Genomic DNA, 20002 nt, shown 5'->3' with positions numbered 1-20002 from the left:
ATTTTTCGTTATTGCTGTTCATGATTATTTTGACAATTTCAAATTAAAAGTTAACAAAAGTTTGCAGAAATAGGGTTATCGTTATAACATGAAAACAAAATAATGTTGCTTTTGTTACCTTTATAGACGAATACAAATCAGAAAGCGCATACCACAAAAACAAATTTGAATGCATACATGTCAACAATGTAGAAATCGAAATCTTCATCAACCACTTTCTAGGTCTTTCGACGAATTTGAATGAAAGAAACGATTATTTGAGTTTTAATGAACTTATTTATCGAAAAACTGCTCAAATAACGAAATCGATATATGTTTTGGTTCGAATGCCCATAAGGGAACATGCGTTGTAAAACGAATTTGCATTGGCCTCGTGTTAAATGGATTTTTTTTTTTTTTAACTGGCCAGGAAAACCTATGTTTGCGTTATATTACTTGAAACGGTCATGTGTAGTGGCGTAAATTCCGGTCGGCGAGGGGGGGGGGGGCTGATCAAACCGCAAAATCATCAACCCGGCCGTGGAAATTCAAAAAGTGTGCGGGTGGGGGAGAAGAGGAGGGGGGGGGGGCTGGGCTGGACACCACATGACACTTAGTGGAGCTATTTATGATACAAGGGTACATGTAATGCAAATTTGCGAGCCTACGTCCGAAAACCATACACAAAAAACAGTGCGCTTAAAGCTTCTGTACTGTTCTTTGCCTTTTAAAACTATATCATAAGTGGGGTCAAATGGGATAGTTATAAATTACAAGATAACAACAGCATTGTAATTTCATTTCTCACGAAAATCCATGGGGAGGGGTGATTCCATGCCTTATCCCCTGGTTCAAAAATGGGGGAGGGTGTACCCTCCACATCGCCCACCCGGGATTTACGCCCATGGTTACGTGGTAAATATTAAAAGAGCATGAAGCTTTTTAACTTTGTATATATAATTCGTAAAATATCAATTGTTATTGTGGATAATTGTGTTTTTGGTGAAAGTATTGCATATAGATTCAATGTATTTGATGTATAATATCATGATATATCAATTACCAATATTAACCCTAAGAGAGCTGAAGGATTTTGTCCCCTGTTCTAATAGCATTACCTCACACGTATTCAGTATCAAACCATAATTGCTCGTGGCCTACCGTACGTTTTAGCACCATTTTTTTCTCCGAATTTTGAAATGTTCTTGCGTAGTGCCATATTTCGACCCAGCTTTGGCATAAAAGCAAAAAGGTCAAGCTTTTCTTTGACCGTGCTTTGGAAAAAAATCCTTTACCATAGACGAAAACACATTTAAATTATTTACATAACTAAGGTTCGATTGAACTAGAACATGGCAGACGTTCTAAATTTTAACCTTTATTTTCAAAGAAAATCTTCAATTTCCAAAATCTAAAATGTGAGAGGGAATCTTCACTCCGACGTCTGAGAACGGACAGCTCTATTATGGTTAAATTTGCGTATGGCTTTATCAGTATCAGTATATTTATTATATACATTTAATTAATTAATATTATATCAATTTATTGTTGTTCACATTGCAGCGTAGTTTAATTCGACTTCGTTTTGAAATTTTCACACTTACTGTGAATCATCGTACGGTATTGATTTAGCAGGAAAATTATGATATGTGATATAAAAGAAAGTATGTAAGCGGCTTGAAGAAAAAAAGTATATCGTTGTCAACTGTTCGCCTTTGTGTGATCTTTGATTGATGAGATCGATGAGCAGTTGACTGGCTAGAGGCCTGATCGCCTAATATACACCTCGCCTTCGGCTTGGGCTATTATTCGGCGGCAAGGCCCTTTTAAACCACAAGAATATAACTGCTCCATCACACTTTGGTTGGCGATAAGAACAATACACGGCTGCGGGACAAGAAGCCGGCGTTTTGAAACATCGCTCATTGTAAAAACGTATTTCTTAATTATTCAGTTTAATTGAGTGTCATTGTTGTAGATTGTATTGTGAGCATTGATCATCAACCCTGTCAGAACTGGGCTATTTGGACTATTTATGCATGGTAATTTACATATTTTCAAATTTTTCAAACGATTGCTAGTTGGGTATCGTCATTCTAGACAATGAAGGCTATCTAGGCATCACATGTGTTGCCTTTTTTTTTCTCTCATCATGATCCCTTACCCCAACCAAATGATCACTTTGACCTTAAAATGTCCTACTTTGCCTTTCAACCAAAGGATCACTTCTATCCAAGTCACATCCAAATCCATCAAATTGTTGAGGCAAAGAAAAGTTTAGGTGAGTGTGCACATTGACCTCTAATGACCCTGCGTGACCTTTGCTCTCCACAATTCCTACTCAAGGGTCACGCATCTAAGTTTCAACAAATTCAATCAGAGTATGCCCCAAAAAATAATCTTGTGAATTACATCGTTGTTGACCTCAGTTTACCTTTTTGGCCAATGGCCTTTGACCTGAAATTGTCCAAACTTGATCTTTGCTACGCATTAAATCCTAGTGTCACTATTTAATGGAATTCGGGGGACTACTTGAGAAATTACTGTAATTAAAATAACAAAATAACCAAAACTTAAACATACATTACAGTCATAATTACGGGTGTATGATGTAATATAAATTCAAGGACTCTATAGACCTATGTGTCCTACAAAATTCTTTTGTAGGCGACTCAAAAGTGTTATGATTTGGTTTCGCTACGGATACCACAAAGGTTGGTTGGCCTATTTTTGGTCAAACATATTTTTCATGTTTTCATTCAAATGTTTTCAAATTTTGCAAAAGTAATACATGTACTTGCGCCATTAATACATTTATTCAGTCAGTAACCGACACTGAATGTTTGGAGCTTCAATTGAAAATTGATGGGAGGATTTATACTAATTTAGATTTCCTTATACACGACTTAACAAATAAGTGCCCAAAAGTAAGAAAATCTGGCAGAAAAAGGATAAAAAGCGAGTCGATAGCGGCCATATTGGATTGCCAAGTGCGCCGCAGTTGATCACGTGGCCGAAAACGGGCCAATGTGGCCCGGGTTCTGATAGGGTTGAATTCATGATAGATATGAAATTAATTAAATAATGTGTCACATAGCTCTTTATATAGGACTGTAGTTGAGATTTAAAATAGTTTCTGCTGTCATGCATATAAAGGTAATGTACAACATTTGCAAACATTAGAAGAAAGAAACCAGCAAATTATTATGAAATATTTTACTTGACCGTGTGTAAATGATAGTCTAATATCTGGCTGCGCCTGGTATGCTGCCTTTTTCAAGAAAAGTGGAATTTTGTATCATTTTCCAACCAATATGGTTCGGGGGCAAACCATCGTTGGAAAAAAACCGCGTTTTTCTGCCCTCAAATACTTCCCCAATTGCAATCGGTAGCATGCCCTTAAAAAGACATAAGCCAGCTAGTCTGGTTCTCTGACCTGATAATTATCTGATGTCTATTAAATACCCCGTTTCGTCGGGTCAGGGAACCAGCATAATGACAGCAGTTTGTTTTTGTAATGGGTTTTCCCTGGAATCCATGAACACAGACTTTAAACAGGTCAGCGGAACGATATTTGCTTAACAAAATACTAACCCCCGAATCCATCCACTCTGAAAATTACAGCAAAATCCAATGTTGTATATTACCTTTAACTTCAACACATTTCATATTTGATTGTTAAAAATATATTTAGCAACGTGTTTAAAAAAAAAGGATATGCTTAATAAGTGTGACGTCGTAGAAATAAGACATCTGTTGAGTCAAACAAGAGATTTTAATCTGCTTTTTCGCTTTATATTAACCAAAAAAATATTCATAGTGCATTATCATAAACAAATGTATTCGCTATTGTTCCTTAAGTTACATTTTTAATTTAGAAATAATTTTAATATGTAATGCGTCATGGATATTGTATTTCTTATACGTGACTGAATTTCATCAGTATGAAGTTATTGTTGGTTATGAATATGAGGCCGTGGGCTTTTCATGCATTGTTAATATTGAACAACATACTTTGGCTGTAAAAAAAAAAAACAATCGCTGAATGGTTTCTAGCTCCGGAACGGCAGTCCGGATGCGCAGGTTGAAACCCCACCCCAGTCAGTCTCCTTATTCAAATTAAAACAACAAAATTATAATGCACCAATCAGTTTCCCTATGTGGACTATAAATATTGATAATTTATTTTGTTATAAAAGGCCGTATCCTCTCTGGGTGATCCCCATTTGCTATTTCCCGGGTTCGCAGCATTGCTAATGTTGCTAAGCATTATGACTTGGGTGTGATCCTGGCTACATGATACATACGGGTTTATAGCGCCCATGAACAAGGACAGTGACGAAATGGGGAGCCACCAACATAGGGCTGGCTAGCTTAGTTGGTAAAGCACCGGAACGGTAATCCGGAGTTCGCATGAAGGCTGAAACCATGCTCCACCAAGTTACTTTGTTCAAATTTGAACTATGTTTTATTCACTTTAAAATTTCCCAAACTACGATAGAGCGAAAAGCACGATAGATATTTTGTTTCTCTCAAAAGGCACGGCGGACCAGAAGCCTATACGGCATTGGTGTTATCGTATAGATCAGATATAATTATTGTGTGATTAAAAAAATGTGTATGTGTTAAAAATAATGTGTTTGTGCTTGTTCATTCAATCATTGTAATCATTCAATTGAATCAATTCGATTATATTAAATATTCATTCAATTTATTCAATTCAATAAATGTAAGGAAATCGTGCATGTATTTTTATGTGTCACGTGTTTCCCCTCGCAGAATGGCGGCGCGTTGTGAATTTAGGACTATGACATACTGACTCACTGGTGGTATTGAGCGCAAGTCTACGTGAGGATAGTGAACGTTCAACCATTAATTATAGACACTAGATTTCATTGGAGTTTAGATTTCACCCGGCCGGTATTTACCATCCGTTTAAGACCGGCTATGTGACGGGCTCTCTATAAATAGGAATGGGTTAACTTTCTAATGAATGCCAGAATGAAGTTTCAATATCGGTGATATTACGTAACAATGCCTCTGTTACGGCGAGGGGAGAGGATACGTGGGGGAATCCCCGCCCCATTCAGCTTCCCTCATTAATCTGAGGGCGGGGCACGTCATTGGCGGATTACCCGTACACATCCGTCAATGAACAGCGCCCCTGTAGTCATTATGACGTCCAGCACCGTACCCCCTCCCCCTCCTTCGCTATTTGAATCTACCAAGCTGCAAGTCCCCCGTCTTTACCCCCCTTCCTCCGAATGATGACAATATGAATCGCCAGTCATTGTGTATACACATTCCGCCTTGCTGCAGGAATTGTATTGGGAAGTGGAACAGGTTTCTGGGGTGTGTGCCCACGTCTGGTGGTTATTGTGTATACCAGACGATTTACAACGAAATCCCTTTAACCCTACTGGTTATTTTGACCACTTTTCAGCCAGGGGAGGGGGAGGATTACGCCCCCTAGATCTCGGCCATCGAGTGACGAAAAATGTTGTCTCTGGGTACATGCATAGAGCAACTCATCATAAACATGCCCAAGAAATGTCATGACTATAGGTCAAAGGGTTTTGGAATTATGGCTAATTAATTGTTCATTATGTACGAATGGTAATTGTACACATCGTATAATGGGAAAGTTCAGTTTTCATGGCGCGTAGCGCCGGACAATTTGTAGCTGCGCGGCAACCCGTGGTCCGATTTTTATATTTTTGGTATCAAAAGATATGCAAGACTCGAGGCTTAAAAGTCATAACAGCTTGGGTGGCGAAAAAAATGTCAAGGCTATCGCGGAAAAAGATGAGGGGGGGGGCGTTCCGCCCCGGTCCTTTAAGGTTTAATCGAATAAATCGAATGTTTACTCCAGTGTTCATTTTTCCCCAGAGTGTTCATTTCTAATTTATGTGATTTTCAGTCTAAGTTGTATAGTCCCTAATTTCACTCCTTGGAAATAACAGAGTAGCTGAAAGTTTGCAAAATAATGATTGGCCACAGCGCATAGTTATTGTTCAAAGTTTGGGGCAATACATGGACACAAACAGCATTTTAAAGATGGTTGTATAGTTTGATAAAATTACTGTGTATATATATTAATATCACATCAATGCGCTAATTGGTTAATTCCGGCACCCGACCTATCTGTAGAGGGATGCTGGCCTACCTAAATAGATGATTTTTCCCCAAACAAAAACTTCAACAACAACAGCAACAACAAAAAGAAGTGAACAAAAGGTGGAATGAACGCACAAAATATCACAATTGCAGAACATAAGAGACCGTCTGTTCCTGGTAAATATATAGACATCAAAATTAATATCAACCAGTCAATAATTTTTGTTCGAGATGATTGTCAAGACCAATTATTTTAAAGGTAAATAATAATGACGACAATTATCAACATTATCTCCAATGATTGAAACGTGGGACTAGACGATTCCGAATGAAAATTGCTCTTATTTTAGATTGAAATACTCTGAAAAAAAGCACATTTCTCGAAATGGTATAATGGTTTTGGGTCAATAAACTTTCATGATAAGCAACATACCGAGAATGACCGTTGTGTAGAGCGTTCAGGCAGGCAATTGTTGTGTTTACTGCATCCATTAGTGCCAAGTGCATCCATTATAGTGCAAAATGGATTCAGGATTCAGTCAGCTTCTGTGCTGTTTCTACTATTTGAACATTTCTTCGAAGAAATGTGTGTTAAGTGGAAGTTGTGGTCGATCGAAGTGTTTTGTGTGGAAAATCAAAACGCCGAAAATGTTTACAGAACACATTTTGGATGATGCAAAACATCAGAAAAAGAGTGAAAAACGCTCTTCACAGACTGGACTTTACGTAAAATAAAGTCATCTTACAAAACGCAACTATTCAATAATGTCAAAAGTAAACTAAACAACGGCACTACAGTCAAAACACTTTAAAGATATTTAATGATAACAACCGAAAATATTGCACATAGGAGGCATTCCCATATACTTCTTCACAGAGTTTTGTCGGCCCATAACCTTTGACCCCGTGGACCTAGTCCTACCCAACTTTACCAACTTCTCAATGACTCCCTCACTATCTAACTTTCCTACAAACCAATCCCGAACTCCTATCTAAACAATATTTTGTGACAAGGTAAAAGGTGACATCGAAATGTCGGCAAATATAATGTCTCCTGTATTCATAAGGTACAATTAATACATTAACTACAGAATGTTACCCGAATGCTAGGGTCACGCATTCCCGAATTTTAAGCCGAATCACCAAGAATAGCATTCTTGAGTAAATCGGGGAATGGTTCTTAGCTGCCTCGGGATGGTTTTGTTTGTTCAACGAAAGATCGTTAAAGATCGGGGAGCACTCCGACAAATTTGGACATGTTCAAAACTGTCGGTTTGATTCGGGAACCAGCTTCAATTCTTGAATTATTCTTGTTGTATTCGTAACTAATTCTGGGTATTCGAACGGCATTCTGGATATTACAGAATTCTTACAAGTTTCGTAGAGGTTTTTTTTTTTTTTTGGCGTAAACAGTCCAGAATCTTGCCTATTTATTACGAAAGTTTCAAGAAATGTGAGAATAATGTACGAATACACTAAAAAGGCATAATTATGGGTCATTCTGGATGATCCTTGAGTTATTCTTATATTATTCTTGACACAATTACTACAAGTCGGTTTTATTCTTCACTAAATTGCATTCATTAGGCTTGGTTCGGTCTTATTCGGCTTTCAATTTGTACCGAGTTCTTGATTATTTTGTTTTATTCTTAGATTATTCTTACGAGCAGCGAATCGGGGCTAATTTCTCCCGATGCGAATTTGTATTCAGTAGAGATTGGGCTATTCGTGGCAATAATTCGGGAATGTGTGACCCTAGCATTTCGATAAATATAGATAAACAAATATATATGACCGTGTTCCCTTCAAACGATTAAATTACGGTTCATTGATAATTCTTGGGGCAGCAGCAGCCCGGTCATGGACTTGGTTTCTTCGGCATCTTCCGATGACCAGGTTTCTCAACTCCGACCGAAAATGCTCGTACTTGAAGCAGTAAATGATCGGGTTGACGAACGCGTTGCAGGCTAACAATATTGTTATCGAATATTGCAACATCAATCCCTCTTCTGAAAATTGTTCATAAATGTACAAGACTATCGGTGGTGTCCAGCAGACCACAAACAAACTGCCGATCAGCAGCATTGTAACGAGGACGTTCTTCTTAGCTTTATTAATGACATTCCGAGGAGCGTTCCTTGGATTAGCAGATTTCTTGGTTAGGGTGATAATTATCCGGCTGTATGTATAGATCAAAATGGTTATTGGCACTAAGTATTCAATACCAATTACCACTGAACCTTGCACAATCTTCAAACCTCTAACCATATCTGTCGGTCGACAACGTCCCTGATGGGCTTCAGCTACAAACATGAAGTGTGAGCTATATATAAAGCCGATACACCAAGGAATTCCTACGGCAAACTTCAGCTTGGCTTTGGTCCAGGTATTGCGATGCCTCACCGGGTGGCAAGTCGCCATAAACCGCTCCACAGATATCATAACGAGGTTATACGTGGATGTCACACTGACGATCAAAGGTGCGAAATCTTGTAATAGCAAGCGACAAATAAGTTGATCCTTTAAGGTGCCCTCGGTGGATACTGACATTTCGTGGGTATTTATAACGGCACGTTGCAAGAAATACAAGACTCCTGCAAGAGAGTCAATGACTGACTGGTGCAGGATGAGACGATTTGTGAAGGAGCTGAACACCCGTCGTCTGAGCAGCATAACGGTGATGACCATGCCGTTACCGAGCACAGCAAGGCAGGCGATGATTGTGTAGACTGCAGCTAGTACAGGGCTGAGCAGAGTCAGTTTCCAGTCGTCTTTCGTACCATTTCCGACATTTGCCATAATTTCCAGAGCGACCGAAGACATGATTTCATACGTACTTATTGTCTATGGCTTCAGTCCTATAGTACTGGTACAGAACGACGCTCGCTTGCGGTAAACTGTAAAATGTCTGAAGGGTGTTCCAAGATTAATTATATTGATACGCCTGCTTTCTCTAAAGCCGAAGTTTAGTCCCATAATATCACTTTATTTTCTGTATCCAAATTGTAGTCTCAACGTCAGTATTGATTAGTGTCTCAATAAAATCAAGTCAGTAATTTTAGAGTCGTTGTTTCCATACTGAAGCAGTATAGTACTCAGGCTGCTCTCGATTGTTGATGTCAGATGTGTGCTAGCCTAGTATAATATTTACCATCTGAAGTAGAGGAAGAGCCTTTGTATGAAAACGTCGCTTTGCAATTACGCTGCCAATCAGGCAGACGGCTATTTGATTAAAATCGCCTTTTTCAGCGCACAAACGAAAACCCGATTGTGTATATTATTTATTATGGAACGCTGATCCTTCTGATATAATAGTTACCACAGAGATACGTTCGCTGTCAGTGAAGGGAGCTTCATCTATTGGTAATCATTAATCCATCGTTGAACCACCATCCATTGTTCCCTTTTGAAATGGCAGCAAATCATCAAAAGCTTACATCGTGACACGCAATTAAAATCTTTGAGCTGCTTCCAATAATGCCTTTTTCATTATCCATCGTCAAGCTATTTAACAAAATGAATGTAAAACCATAGCCAGCTAGCCAGGCGGGCAAAGATGTTTTTTTCCAAACTGTTCCGGCAGGAGTATGAGAGCGCACTCTTCGCGCGCATGCAGATTCATAGATGTCCTGGGGTTTTGAGAATAGGCTGCAGATTAGTAGTATATTAGTAATAGACCATAGCGGAGCCATGATTTATAACATTTGAGCAAATTCGCTAATAAAAAAAACCCTACATCTTGATTTTGATCAATCAGGGAGCACTTTCTACATCGGGTCTTCGATCATTCACCCGTTTTCGCGTCATTATATGGGTAAACAACAAACCCTAGACACAGCAACAAAGGCTGTGTCACGCAATCTGTAGTATGTTACGCGATACGCGTCTGTCTGTTGTTGTATTTCAAAACACTGTTCCCATTTTTTTTTGAAAAGTATATTTTGGAGATTCTACTTGCACATCTTTACTGCAAAACCGGTATCTATGGTGAATAATTATAAGAACATGGCAACGATTCAAAATGGTTACTATATGTGTCACACCCCTGCCAGATATGATACCAAAAAGCCCCCGCTTTTCAGAGAGATTTTTTTTGGGGTGGAGGGGCAATGAACTTGGGTCTTAAATACTATGAAACAGCCTGGGAAAGTGTAGCTTCGATTTCAATTTCGATTAAGCGCACTCCATTCCAAGTCATGAATGCGGTACTGAACGCTTCCAGATGACATAAATATTATGTGCACAAATGAATGGACCAAATCATGTTCCCGCGAAATTGGTGGAGAGTGGCAGTGACCTGGGAACTGACCACCCCTGCCAGCTGTCGGTAAAATGGTAAAGTCTTGGATGTCATGGTAGAACAGCCCCTGGCTGCATGCCGTTTGGGAGATTCAAAATAAAAAACCGTTTTGTTAACTAATTGTACCACGCCCCCTACCCGGGGTGATAAATTGACAAGTGCCCTTTAATATCAAGACCACGTTTCTTTTGTTCATCCAAGAACAACATGAGTAATTAACAATTTAATTGTGCTGCCATGACTGATTGTATGTTATAAACCTCTGGCAGAAATTAAGACCGAGAGTAAGTCCACCTATCAGGATGTCGTGATATGTCATAGTATGCCATTTACGACCGGTCGTAATTAAGTGACATAGATATTGTATGGACGACATTGACAATGGTTGGAAAATACAGAAATTTTATATATACATGTAATTAGTGTACTCCGTCTATAAACTATAAAGTGGTGTAATTTATATGTATATATTATTTTAATAACAAATTAATTATGCATTACTTATCACGTTGACAACAGTAACTGTTTAATATTATTGAATATAACTGACGAAGCAGGGAATAATAAGCAACCCGAACCAAGGCAACAGGGTGTAACTTGAAAAAAAAAAATAAGCACATTTCGAGAAAAAAGTGTAAAAGTTCAAGGTCCTCTATGTGTTGCATTAACAATGAAGTTTTAAACCATTTTTGTTTTACCAGAGGGTGTGAATAATGCTGTGAAAATACGTCAGAAATGTCAGTTTCTTAAGTTTTCCAAAAAGCAATTTTTTACCAATTGCACCATTTTTAGCATAAAGTATCACAAACGTAGAAAAAGGATTATTTTGGCTCAAGGATGTGTCTTGCGAAAACATATTCATAATGCACAGAATTGCACTTCCACGATGTGTTTACCATACTTTTCAATAACAAGGCAAGAAAAAGCGTATTGTTATAGTTACGCACATTTGCCTTGTTACATCAAGTCACACCTGGCACAAAACAGTATGTGTCTTTTGTCAAAGAAACTGAACCTAGCTAGCACAAATTCGCACATGTTTCCCATTATAATCTTTTAACTTGAAGGCATCATGGACTTGACGGTTAATCAAATGGCAACTGCGCCCCGAATAACACTAACAATGACATGATCTCAAACTGACAAAAATTGAAGTTAATCATTTTGCCTTGTGGGGAGCTGGCACTCGTTTCTACATAATCGTAACTCAAACATGGAAACAATAGCATGTATCAAGCGATATGATTCCAACCCACTTTGATTAACAGAAGCACCTGGTCAAACCTTCACGTGATTGTATGAGTCATTTAAAACCGACGCATACCTAAATGTGAATAGCACCCTTAAGAATACATTATCAACCTCATCCGTATCATGATTATGCATGTTGGTAATATAAACAGGTTACCTCAACCATATTTTCCCCCTTCCTCTTTACCCGTCGAAAGAAAGAACTAAACATACGAGACTCCAACATTGTTCTAGACACATGTCAAAAAGGGAACATTTTGGGGAGCACAATCCGAAGGCGAAGATTTGAATGAAAGGATGTTATATTCCATAATTGGGTCATGGAATCCGAAATAGCAATACAAATAGGCCTAAGACTACAAGTGCAATGTATATTTCACGATTAGATTCTACCAAACACATGCAAGGGCGGATCCAGGGGGGGCAAAGGGGGCCATGGCCCCCCAAAACGAAATATATATATATATATATATATATTTTATGTGACATCGCAATAAAGGCAGGCAATGAGCACATCACCATCTTTTCCTCATAAAAACATTGGTTTAAGTGGTCAGAAATTGCCTCAGATCACACCACAGAGCATCTAGAATCCAAAAAAAATTTGGGGCCCTTAAGCGGGCCCCGAACCCAACGCCGTGATTTTTTTGACCCACTTTTTTGGGGACCAAAATTGTGTTGCCCCCCCCCCAAAAAAATTGGGTTCTGGATCCGCCCTTGAACACATGTTGCTTTACAGTGAATGCACTGACAAATTCGGGTTCATTCTCCGTGCAGCAGCTGGCCTTGGAATGGCCTCCACTGCCCCAACTCGCTTTCTACGACACCTTCTGGTGACTAGATTTCTCAACTCCGACCGAAAATGCTCGTACTTGAAGCAGTAAATGACCGGGTTGACGAACATGTTGCAGGCCAACAGACCTGTAATTGTTGCATACAACCAGCCTTCCCAAATTCGCGATATGTATGCATTGACGTAGAAGACTTCTGTTGGTGTCCAGCACACCACAAACATCACGGCTATCAGCATCGTCGTAACAAGGACGTTCCTCTTAACTTTATTCATGGCATTCCGAGGACCGTTCAGTGGATTGGCTGACTTCTTAATGACAATGAAAATCCGGCTGTATGTATAGATCAAAATGGTAATGGGCACCAAATATTCGATAGTTATCACTGCTAATGCTTGAACAATCTGCAAATCGATTTCCACTTCAATAAATCGACAACGACCCTGACGTGCTTCAAACATAAATATAAAATGTAAGCCGTATATGAAGCCAATGGCCCAGGCAGTTCCAACAGCAAATTTCTGCTTGGCTGGGGTCCAGGTATTGCGATGCTTCACAGGGTGACAGGTCGCCATGAACCGCTCCAGCGATATCATGACAAGGTTGTAAGTGGAGGTCACATCCAAGCACCAAAGAAAATAGTCCACGCTTATGAACCGACATATGAACTGATCGTAGATATTACTTTCGAATGACACATTCTTGTAGACGTTTTGGAAAACTACCCGCCACAAGAAAAACACAACGCCAGCAACACAGTCAACGATTGACTGATGCAGGATGAGACGATTAGTGAAGGAGCTGAACACTCGTCGTCTGAGCAGCATAACGGTGATGACCATGCCGTTACCAAGCACAGTAAGGCAGGCGATGATTGTGTTAACGCCATCCAATAGCGGGCTATGGAAAGTTTGGATCCAAAAGTCATCCGTCATGTTGCCCACATCAACTGCAGACATGGTTACTGGTTTAATAGAAAAGCAAATCTGTGTTGCAGATATTTTAAAGACTGCAAGCGCAAGCAGCAAGTCGCATGCGCGAAACACTGTCTAATCCCTCCAATCCTACATGCATTACATTTGGCCCAGACATAAACAATTCCAGTCTCTTGACAGTAACGCTGCATCACCCTCTACATAGTTAATGTTCAATGAAATTAGTACGTGCAATAGCTTGGACGCTTAATTACAGAGAATGTTGCCATGGCAAAATGACATTCAATCAGAAAGAAGAAAAAAACAGTTAAAGGTACGGCGTTCAGTCTTGTAGTATTGCTATCAGAACGACGCCCGCTTGCGGCTAACTGTAAAATTCATATATGTGATTCAAGATATCTTAACATGCCTCACCAGGCAAAACCTTAGTCCCAAAATATCACGTTATTTTACTGTATCCAAACTGTAGTCTTTATATCAATATTGTATCTCGAAGGCATAGAGTCTGCATTTTTAGAGTCGTTACCATACTGCAACAGCATCACTCAGGTCGCAGGCTGCACCTGATTCATGATGTCAGATGTATGCTTGTGTATCATTCTCCATCTTGAGGAAGAGCCTTTGTTTGAACACGTCGTTTTGCAATAATGTGCCACTCACGCAGACGACCATTTTATTCAAATTGTCGAAGCCCTATTGTGTATTATTAATAATGGAACGCTGATCAATCTGACATAACAGTTACCATGGAGATACGTTGCCTGTCAATGAAGAGAGCTTTATCCACGGGTACTAATAATCATCAACCCATCGCTGAACTATTAACCACTGTTCCCTTTTGGAAAGACAGCAAAATCATCAAAAGCATGTCTCGTTCGACCGTTTCTATATAATTCGTTTTGCATTTGTAAATCTTTGTAAATTTATAAATCTCTGACCGGAAGTTGAATGAACACAACTTATCTCGACCGAAGAAATATTAGAAACGAATAGCAGCCTTAATCGTACCAAATACAAATAAACTAGAGGTTCATGTCTTTTGTGTGCTTCTCGCGAATTTGAGCACAGATCTATAAAGAAGCAAGGTTGGAGGTGGTGCATGAGGGCAAATCCCCTTTCGAGGGACGTGGCCTCATGTTCCAATCTCGCCCAAATATTGAATTTCCCCTGACAAAAATTGGACAAACAAAGGCATACAGGGCGTGTCAAAAAAAAAGCGGAACCACAAAATCCATTTCATAATTAAAATGAAAATGTGTAGGACCAAAGATAATTATGAGTGGAAAGTCAATTTCATAAACTACTTTAAGATTAAGATTGCTCTATCCGTTCAAAGTATATCACAATTTAAACGCAATGACCCTAAAACTTCTTTCGTCCAAAAACGCAATTTCAAGAATCGTCGCCACGATTGTCCTCAAATATCACGAGCGGCAAACCCCGAGTTAAAAAGTTACAAATATTTAAGTAAGTCCTTTTCAAGGCCCGTCTTTTAAAAAAATGGATTGTATAGATCACATTGTTTGCCTAAGCAGGGTTGTTTATAAATATATTGTGTACTACTGTTGTAAAAAGATGTGGAAACAAGTATTCTATGTCATTTTTGTTTGTTGTTCCAAACAATCAAAACACACAGTAAATTGCTTCTTTTTTACAAAACGGGAGCTAGTTACCGGCCCCTATATTTTAGGGGCAGCCGGCAAACAGTCCAGCGTACTTGTGAAAGCGTCCTCGAAAGTACAGTACCCCTCGTATATATATAACTATATTGTACCTGGGTTATATCGAAGGTCCTACCATGTGCATTATTATCATTGTTACAATTAGCATAAATCCCGCAATAGGGCGACAAGTTGTGCGGGACTTCCCCTACATTAGGGCGACACACCGCAATAAGGCGACAATTTTGGTGTCACCCTATTGAGGTCACTACCCTTTAGTGAAGGAATTGTAGTGTCACAAATGGGCTAGATTGATTGCTTGTGGTACAAAACGTACACATACCAAACTTGGTTGGGATCAGATAAGGTAAAATTGGGTTAGGTCGCATTAAAGTTTGAAAAATTGTGTGCACGTTTCTATGGAAGTGTCGCCCTATCCTGCAATCCAGAGTTATACTAAATATCATTGTAATTTAGCCGTCGTGAAAAAGCAGAATACACGATACTCCGATATTGCTGTGACACTTTATTGAAAGAAGAACAATTCTTGCCGAGCACAATCCGTAGGCCAAAATTTGGCGTGCCATGTTATTCCCTCATTTCGTGTCGAAATTCTCAAATGCGGAAGCAGGTGGTTATGTAGATGTATTTCAAATTAAAACCAAATAAAACCTCCCGAGAGTCACATTTTCATTGAGTCAGTTTTGATGCTGCGCATAGTATTATCATGTTGACCTACATCAGCAAATAACAAAACAATTATAAAAACGTACTTCTTAAAATAGGTAATTACGATACGGAGACAGTAATTAGTATATTGAATAGCCCACAAAATGTACTAAATACTACGCGATTACAGTGACTGAACTGTCAAATTCTGGTTCATTCATGGGGTAGCAGCTGGAATTGGAATGGCCTCCCCGTCCCCAACCCGGCTTGTACGACACCTTCTGATGACCAGGCTCTTCAACTCCGACCGAAAATGCTCGTACTTGAAGCAGTAAATGATCGGGTTGACGAACATGTTGCAGGCCAGCAGGCCTGTGAATGTTGCGTACAACCAACCTCCCCATATTCCCGAGATGTATGCGCAAACGTAGAAGACTTCTATTGGTGTCCAGCACACAACAAACATAATGCTGATCAGCATCGTCGTAACGAGAATGTTCTTCTTAGCTTTATTAATGAAATTCCGAGGACCGTTCAGCAAATTGGCAGATTTCTTGATGACAATAAAAATCCGGCTGTATGTGTAGATCAAGATGATAATGGGCACCAAATATTCGACAGTAATCACTGCTGATGCTTCAAAAATCTTCCAACCGATTTTCAATTCAACAAATCGGCAACGACCCTGACGTGCTTCAAACATAAAGACAAAATGTGAGCCGTATATGAAGCCAATGGCCCAAGCAGTTGCAACTGCAAACTTCAGCTTGGCTGGGGTCCAGGTATTGCGATGCTTCACAGGGTGACAGGTCGCCATAAACCGCTCCAGCGATATCATGACAAGGTTGCATGTGGAGGTCACATCCAAGCACCAGAGAAAATAGTCCACGTATATGAACCGACATATCAACTGATCGTAGATATTGCCTTCCAATGACACGTTCTTGTAGACGTTCTGGAAAACTACCCGCCACAAGAAAAACACAACGCACGTAACACAGTCGATGACTGACTGGTGCAGGATGAGGCGATTCGTGAAGGAGCTGAACACTCGTCGTCTGAGCAGCATAACGGTGATGACCATGCCGTTACCAAGCACACCCAGGCAGGCGATGATTGAGTTAACGCCATCCAATAGCGGGCTATGGGTAGTTTGGATCCACAAGTCATCAGTCTTGTTTCCCACATCAACTGCTTTCATGGTTAATGGTTCCGTCCTGTGTCCCACATCAACGGTAGACATGCTTACTTGTTTAATACAAAAGCAAGTCCTTTTCTGCCGTTATTCTAAAGACCGCAACCGCTAGCAAACCAACCCACGAAACACTGTCGAATGTCTCCTATCCTATTTTTATCCTGATCATTTGGCCCAGCCATCAACGAATCCAGTCTGTTGACGGTAACGCTTCATCATCCCAAACAGAGTTAATGTTCAATGAGATTAACACGTGCAATAGTTAAAACGCTTAGCTTCAATTAAATTAGAGAGAAGGTTACCATGGCAAAATGAAAAATGAATAAGATGTATTCACTCAAGTCGCCCGGATAATGCCGTTGTCGTTGAGATCTAGAGTTAAGGGTAAGGTGTTGGTGAGTTACAAATGCAGGGTGGTCGAGCAGACAACTATTTTACTGCACATTGCAACGAATATTTTGTAAATATCTTTGTCAGAACAATAAATATTCACGAAATTCTGCCTTTTCCAGTGGAACCATTTGTTTGAATTTGACAAAAAAACATCAATTCATCCTGTATGGTTTGATAAATTGTATTACACGTTTATCGGCACATAATAGTTACTTTCTGTTTGATGACGTCATAAATAAGGAAATGTATCATATTCAAAAGGATGCATTTTTAAAAATAAATTATTAATGTTTGCATTCGATTTCGTGATTTGTTTCTGTTCTGACATACAAAATTCAAACCTGCTGAAACTGAATTCGCACTCAATCTGGAAAAACCCGAATTGTTAAACATGAAAATCAGGCTCGCTTGTGTGCATTGACAGTTATACACAAGAAAACTTCATAATGAGCAGGTTTTCTTGTTTTCAGACTTTAAGGTGTACTAGATGTGGTATACTGTCTTCAGATTTACTGACATGCAACTTGACTTTCATAAAGATAAATAAATAAATTATGTAAAATAAGTCCACCTCCAACAACATGGTCTCGAGCATTTCATTTATGTTTTAATGACGAAAATATGTGACTGTGCTAGTTTGGAACATAGGCATTTGTTTTATGCCAATAAAAAAATAACGAGTCGTGCTTTATGTGCATAATCATGGAATCGCCTTGTTTAGAACATATTCATTACAGTCTTTATCCTATGATTTTTTTGGTCGTTCTTCGCATTCGGCAATACACTGATAAAGGCTTATGTCAAGATGACATAAACTACAGCCACTTTAGTGGCTAACAGTTCTCTTACATTAATTGGATTTCGGTTATTTTGTTATTGAATAAATTTCCTTACTAACTTCCGTGCTCGACTCCCCAAGAATATCGGCGACGCAGCCTACCACATCCTATTTATCGATTATCTGTAGGACCCATTGATCCAGTACCCAAACGAAACGACACGGCTCGGGACAAAACCATAGCTTCGAGTCAACAAAATGCCACTGAATTAATTATTATGGCAGATCGGCGAAATATTTGGGGAATTGTGCCCTTGATGATACAAGCATTTGGCAAACATAATATGACATGAGAAAAAATATTTGGCTATAGGGCCATCGCAGATTTGTCCTTTGAAACAAATATAGGTAGAATAACAAGCAATCTTCAAATTTTCAAAATGGCTGCCATTGCTTGTTATTCTACCTATATTTTCTAAAATGACAAATGTTCGATGGCCCTATAGCCAAATATCTTTTTCATGACATACTCTGACTGTGTGCGAAATGCCATGCTTGTATCACCAAAGGCACAATCCCATCACCTATCTGCCGTACTATATACGGAGTCCATTCTGTCGTGTTTTGGACAGCAGTAGCATCATCAGAAGCTCTTATGGAGTAGCCAAGTGTGTGAAAATCACAATAATTACGTTAACTATCATACAAAAGAAATCCGTCGCACTACATTAAACGTAACGACATGGCGAGGGAAAGGTGGCCACTATACCATTTTTCAGATTAGGGTTTGATTGCGAGGTTCGCAGGAAAATGACTACAGTACCTGCGTTTATAGAATTCCATTTGTCAAGCAGCACCTGCGATTGACACGACCTCCCCATCATTGACTCGGTTCCTCGGACATCTCTTGAGTATGAGTTTTCTCAGTTCTGAGCGAAAATGTTCGTACTTCAAGCAGTAAATGATCGGATTGACGAACGTGTTGCAAGCCAACAGGCTGGTGAACGGATAGTAAAACCGAGCACCCCAATCATCTCTAAAAAGTTGTCGAGAAATGAAAGAAACTTCTGTTGGCGTCCAGCACACCACAAACATAATGCCTATCAGCACAGTGGTAACAAGGATGTTCTTCTTGGCTTTAGTCATGGCATTTCGAGGACCGTTCACTTGTTGATTTGCCGTTTTCCTTTTCAGCATGATGAGTATCCGGCTATATGTATATATCAAAATGGTGATGGGGACTAAGTACTCAATCGCCAACACGATTGTATGATACAAAGCCTTTATTCCGGAACTCATTTCCATTAGTTCACAATATCCCTGGCGAGCTTCAAAGACGAAGGCAAAATGTAAGTTATACACGAGCCCTACACCCCAGGCAGATGCCACTGCAAACTTGAGCTTGGCTGCCGACCAAGTATTCCGATGCTTCACCGGATGGCAAGTCGCCATAAACCGCTCCAGCGATATCACGACGAAGTTGTAGGTCGATGTCACATTCACCCACCAAAGAACGAAATCTGTGACAAGAAACCGACAAAGGAGTTGATCATTAATGTTGCCCTCGATGGAGACTGAAAGGGTTTGAGTCTTGATCACAACATGGTGAATGAAAAGCAAGACTCCCTCAGTACCGTCAATGATGGACTGGTGCAGGATGAGACGATTTGTGAAGGAGCTGAAGACTCGTCGTCTGAGCAGCATAACGGTGATGACCATGCCGTTACCAAGCACAGCCAGGCAGGCGATGATTGTACTAACTGCATCCTGAAGAGGGATACTTGGATATGCTTTCCAATCCTCACTTGTGTCATTCAAGGCGTCGATATCTACCAATGTTATTTTGTGATCCTGTACAGACATCTTGTTCCTTTGTATTTAACGCTTCAGGTTTCAGGATTGCAAATTCAGATTTTGCGAAGCTCTCTGTAAT

At 39.6% G+C, this 20002-nt stretch overlaps 4 protein-coding genes across 4 annotated transcripts; all 4 read right to left on the bottom strand.

Moving 5' to 3' along the window:
* Window positions 1-7914: 7914 nt before the first annotated feature.
* On the bottom strand, window positions 7915-8895 carry LOC119738242 (trace amine-associated receptor 2-like). Its single transcript, XM_038213037.1, has one exon. It carries the CDS (start codon window positions 8893-8895, stop codon window positions 7915-7917), a length of 981 nt encoding a protein of 326 aa, XP_038068965.1.
* A 3485-nt stretch (window positions 8896-12380) lies between these two features.
* On the bottom strand, window positions 12381-13397 carry LOC119738239 (galanin receptor 2a-like). Its single transcript, XM_038213032.1, has one exon. The coding sequence runs from the start codon at window positions 13395-13397 to the stop codon at window positions 12381-12383; it is 1017 nt and encodes a 338-aa protein (XP_038068960.1).
* Window positions 13398-15920: 2523 nt separating this feature from the next.
* LOC119738235 (galanin receptor 2b-like) lies at window positions 15921-16946 on the bottom strand. The gene has a single exon (XM_038213025.1). The coding sequence runs from the start codon at window positions 16944-16946 to the stop codon at window positions 15921-15923; it is 1026 nt and encodes a 341-aa protein (XP_038068953.1).
* Window positions 16947-18915: 1969 nt separating this feature from the next.
* On the bottom strand, window positions 18916-19932 carry LOC119738233 (substance-K receptor-like). The gene has a single exon (XM_038213023.1). The coding sequence runs from the start codon at window positions 19930-19932 to the stop codon at window positions 18916-18918; it is 1017 nt and encodes a 338-aa protein (XP_038068951.1).
* Window positions 19933-20002: the final 70 nt, after the last annotated feature.

The sequence above is a fragment of the Patiria miniata genome, unplaced genomic scaffold, assembly GCF_015706575.1.
Source record: "Patiria miniata isolate m_02_andy unplaced genomic scaffold, ASM1570657v1 HiC_scaffold_3, whole genome shotgun sequence".
Lineage (NCBI taxonomy): Eukaryota > Metazoa > Echinodermata > Asteroidea > Valvatida > Asterinidae > Patiria > Patiria miniata.
The sequence above is the reverse complement of the archived record's forward strand: the minus strand, read 5'-3'. Positions and strand labels throughout refer to the sequence as shown.

Coding starts and splice junctions, on each gene's coding strand:
- LOC119738242 (XM_038213037.1), bottom strand. CDS start 8,895: ATGGCAAATGTCGGAAATGGTACGAAAGACGACTGGAAACTGACTCTG.
- LOC119738239 (XM_038213032.1), bottom strand. CDS start 13,397: ATGTCTGCAGTTGATGTGGGCAACATGACGGATGACTTTTGGATCCAA.
- LOC119738235 (XM_038213025.1), bottom strand. CDS start 16,946: ATGTCTACCGTTGATGTGGGACACAGGACGGAACCATTAACCATGAAA.
- LOC119738233 (XM_038213023.1), bottom strand. CDS start 19,932: ATGTCTGTACAGGATCACAAAATAACATTGGTAGATATCGACGCCTTG.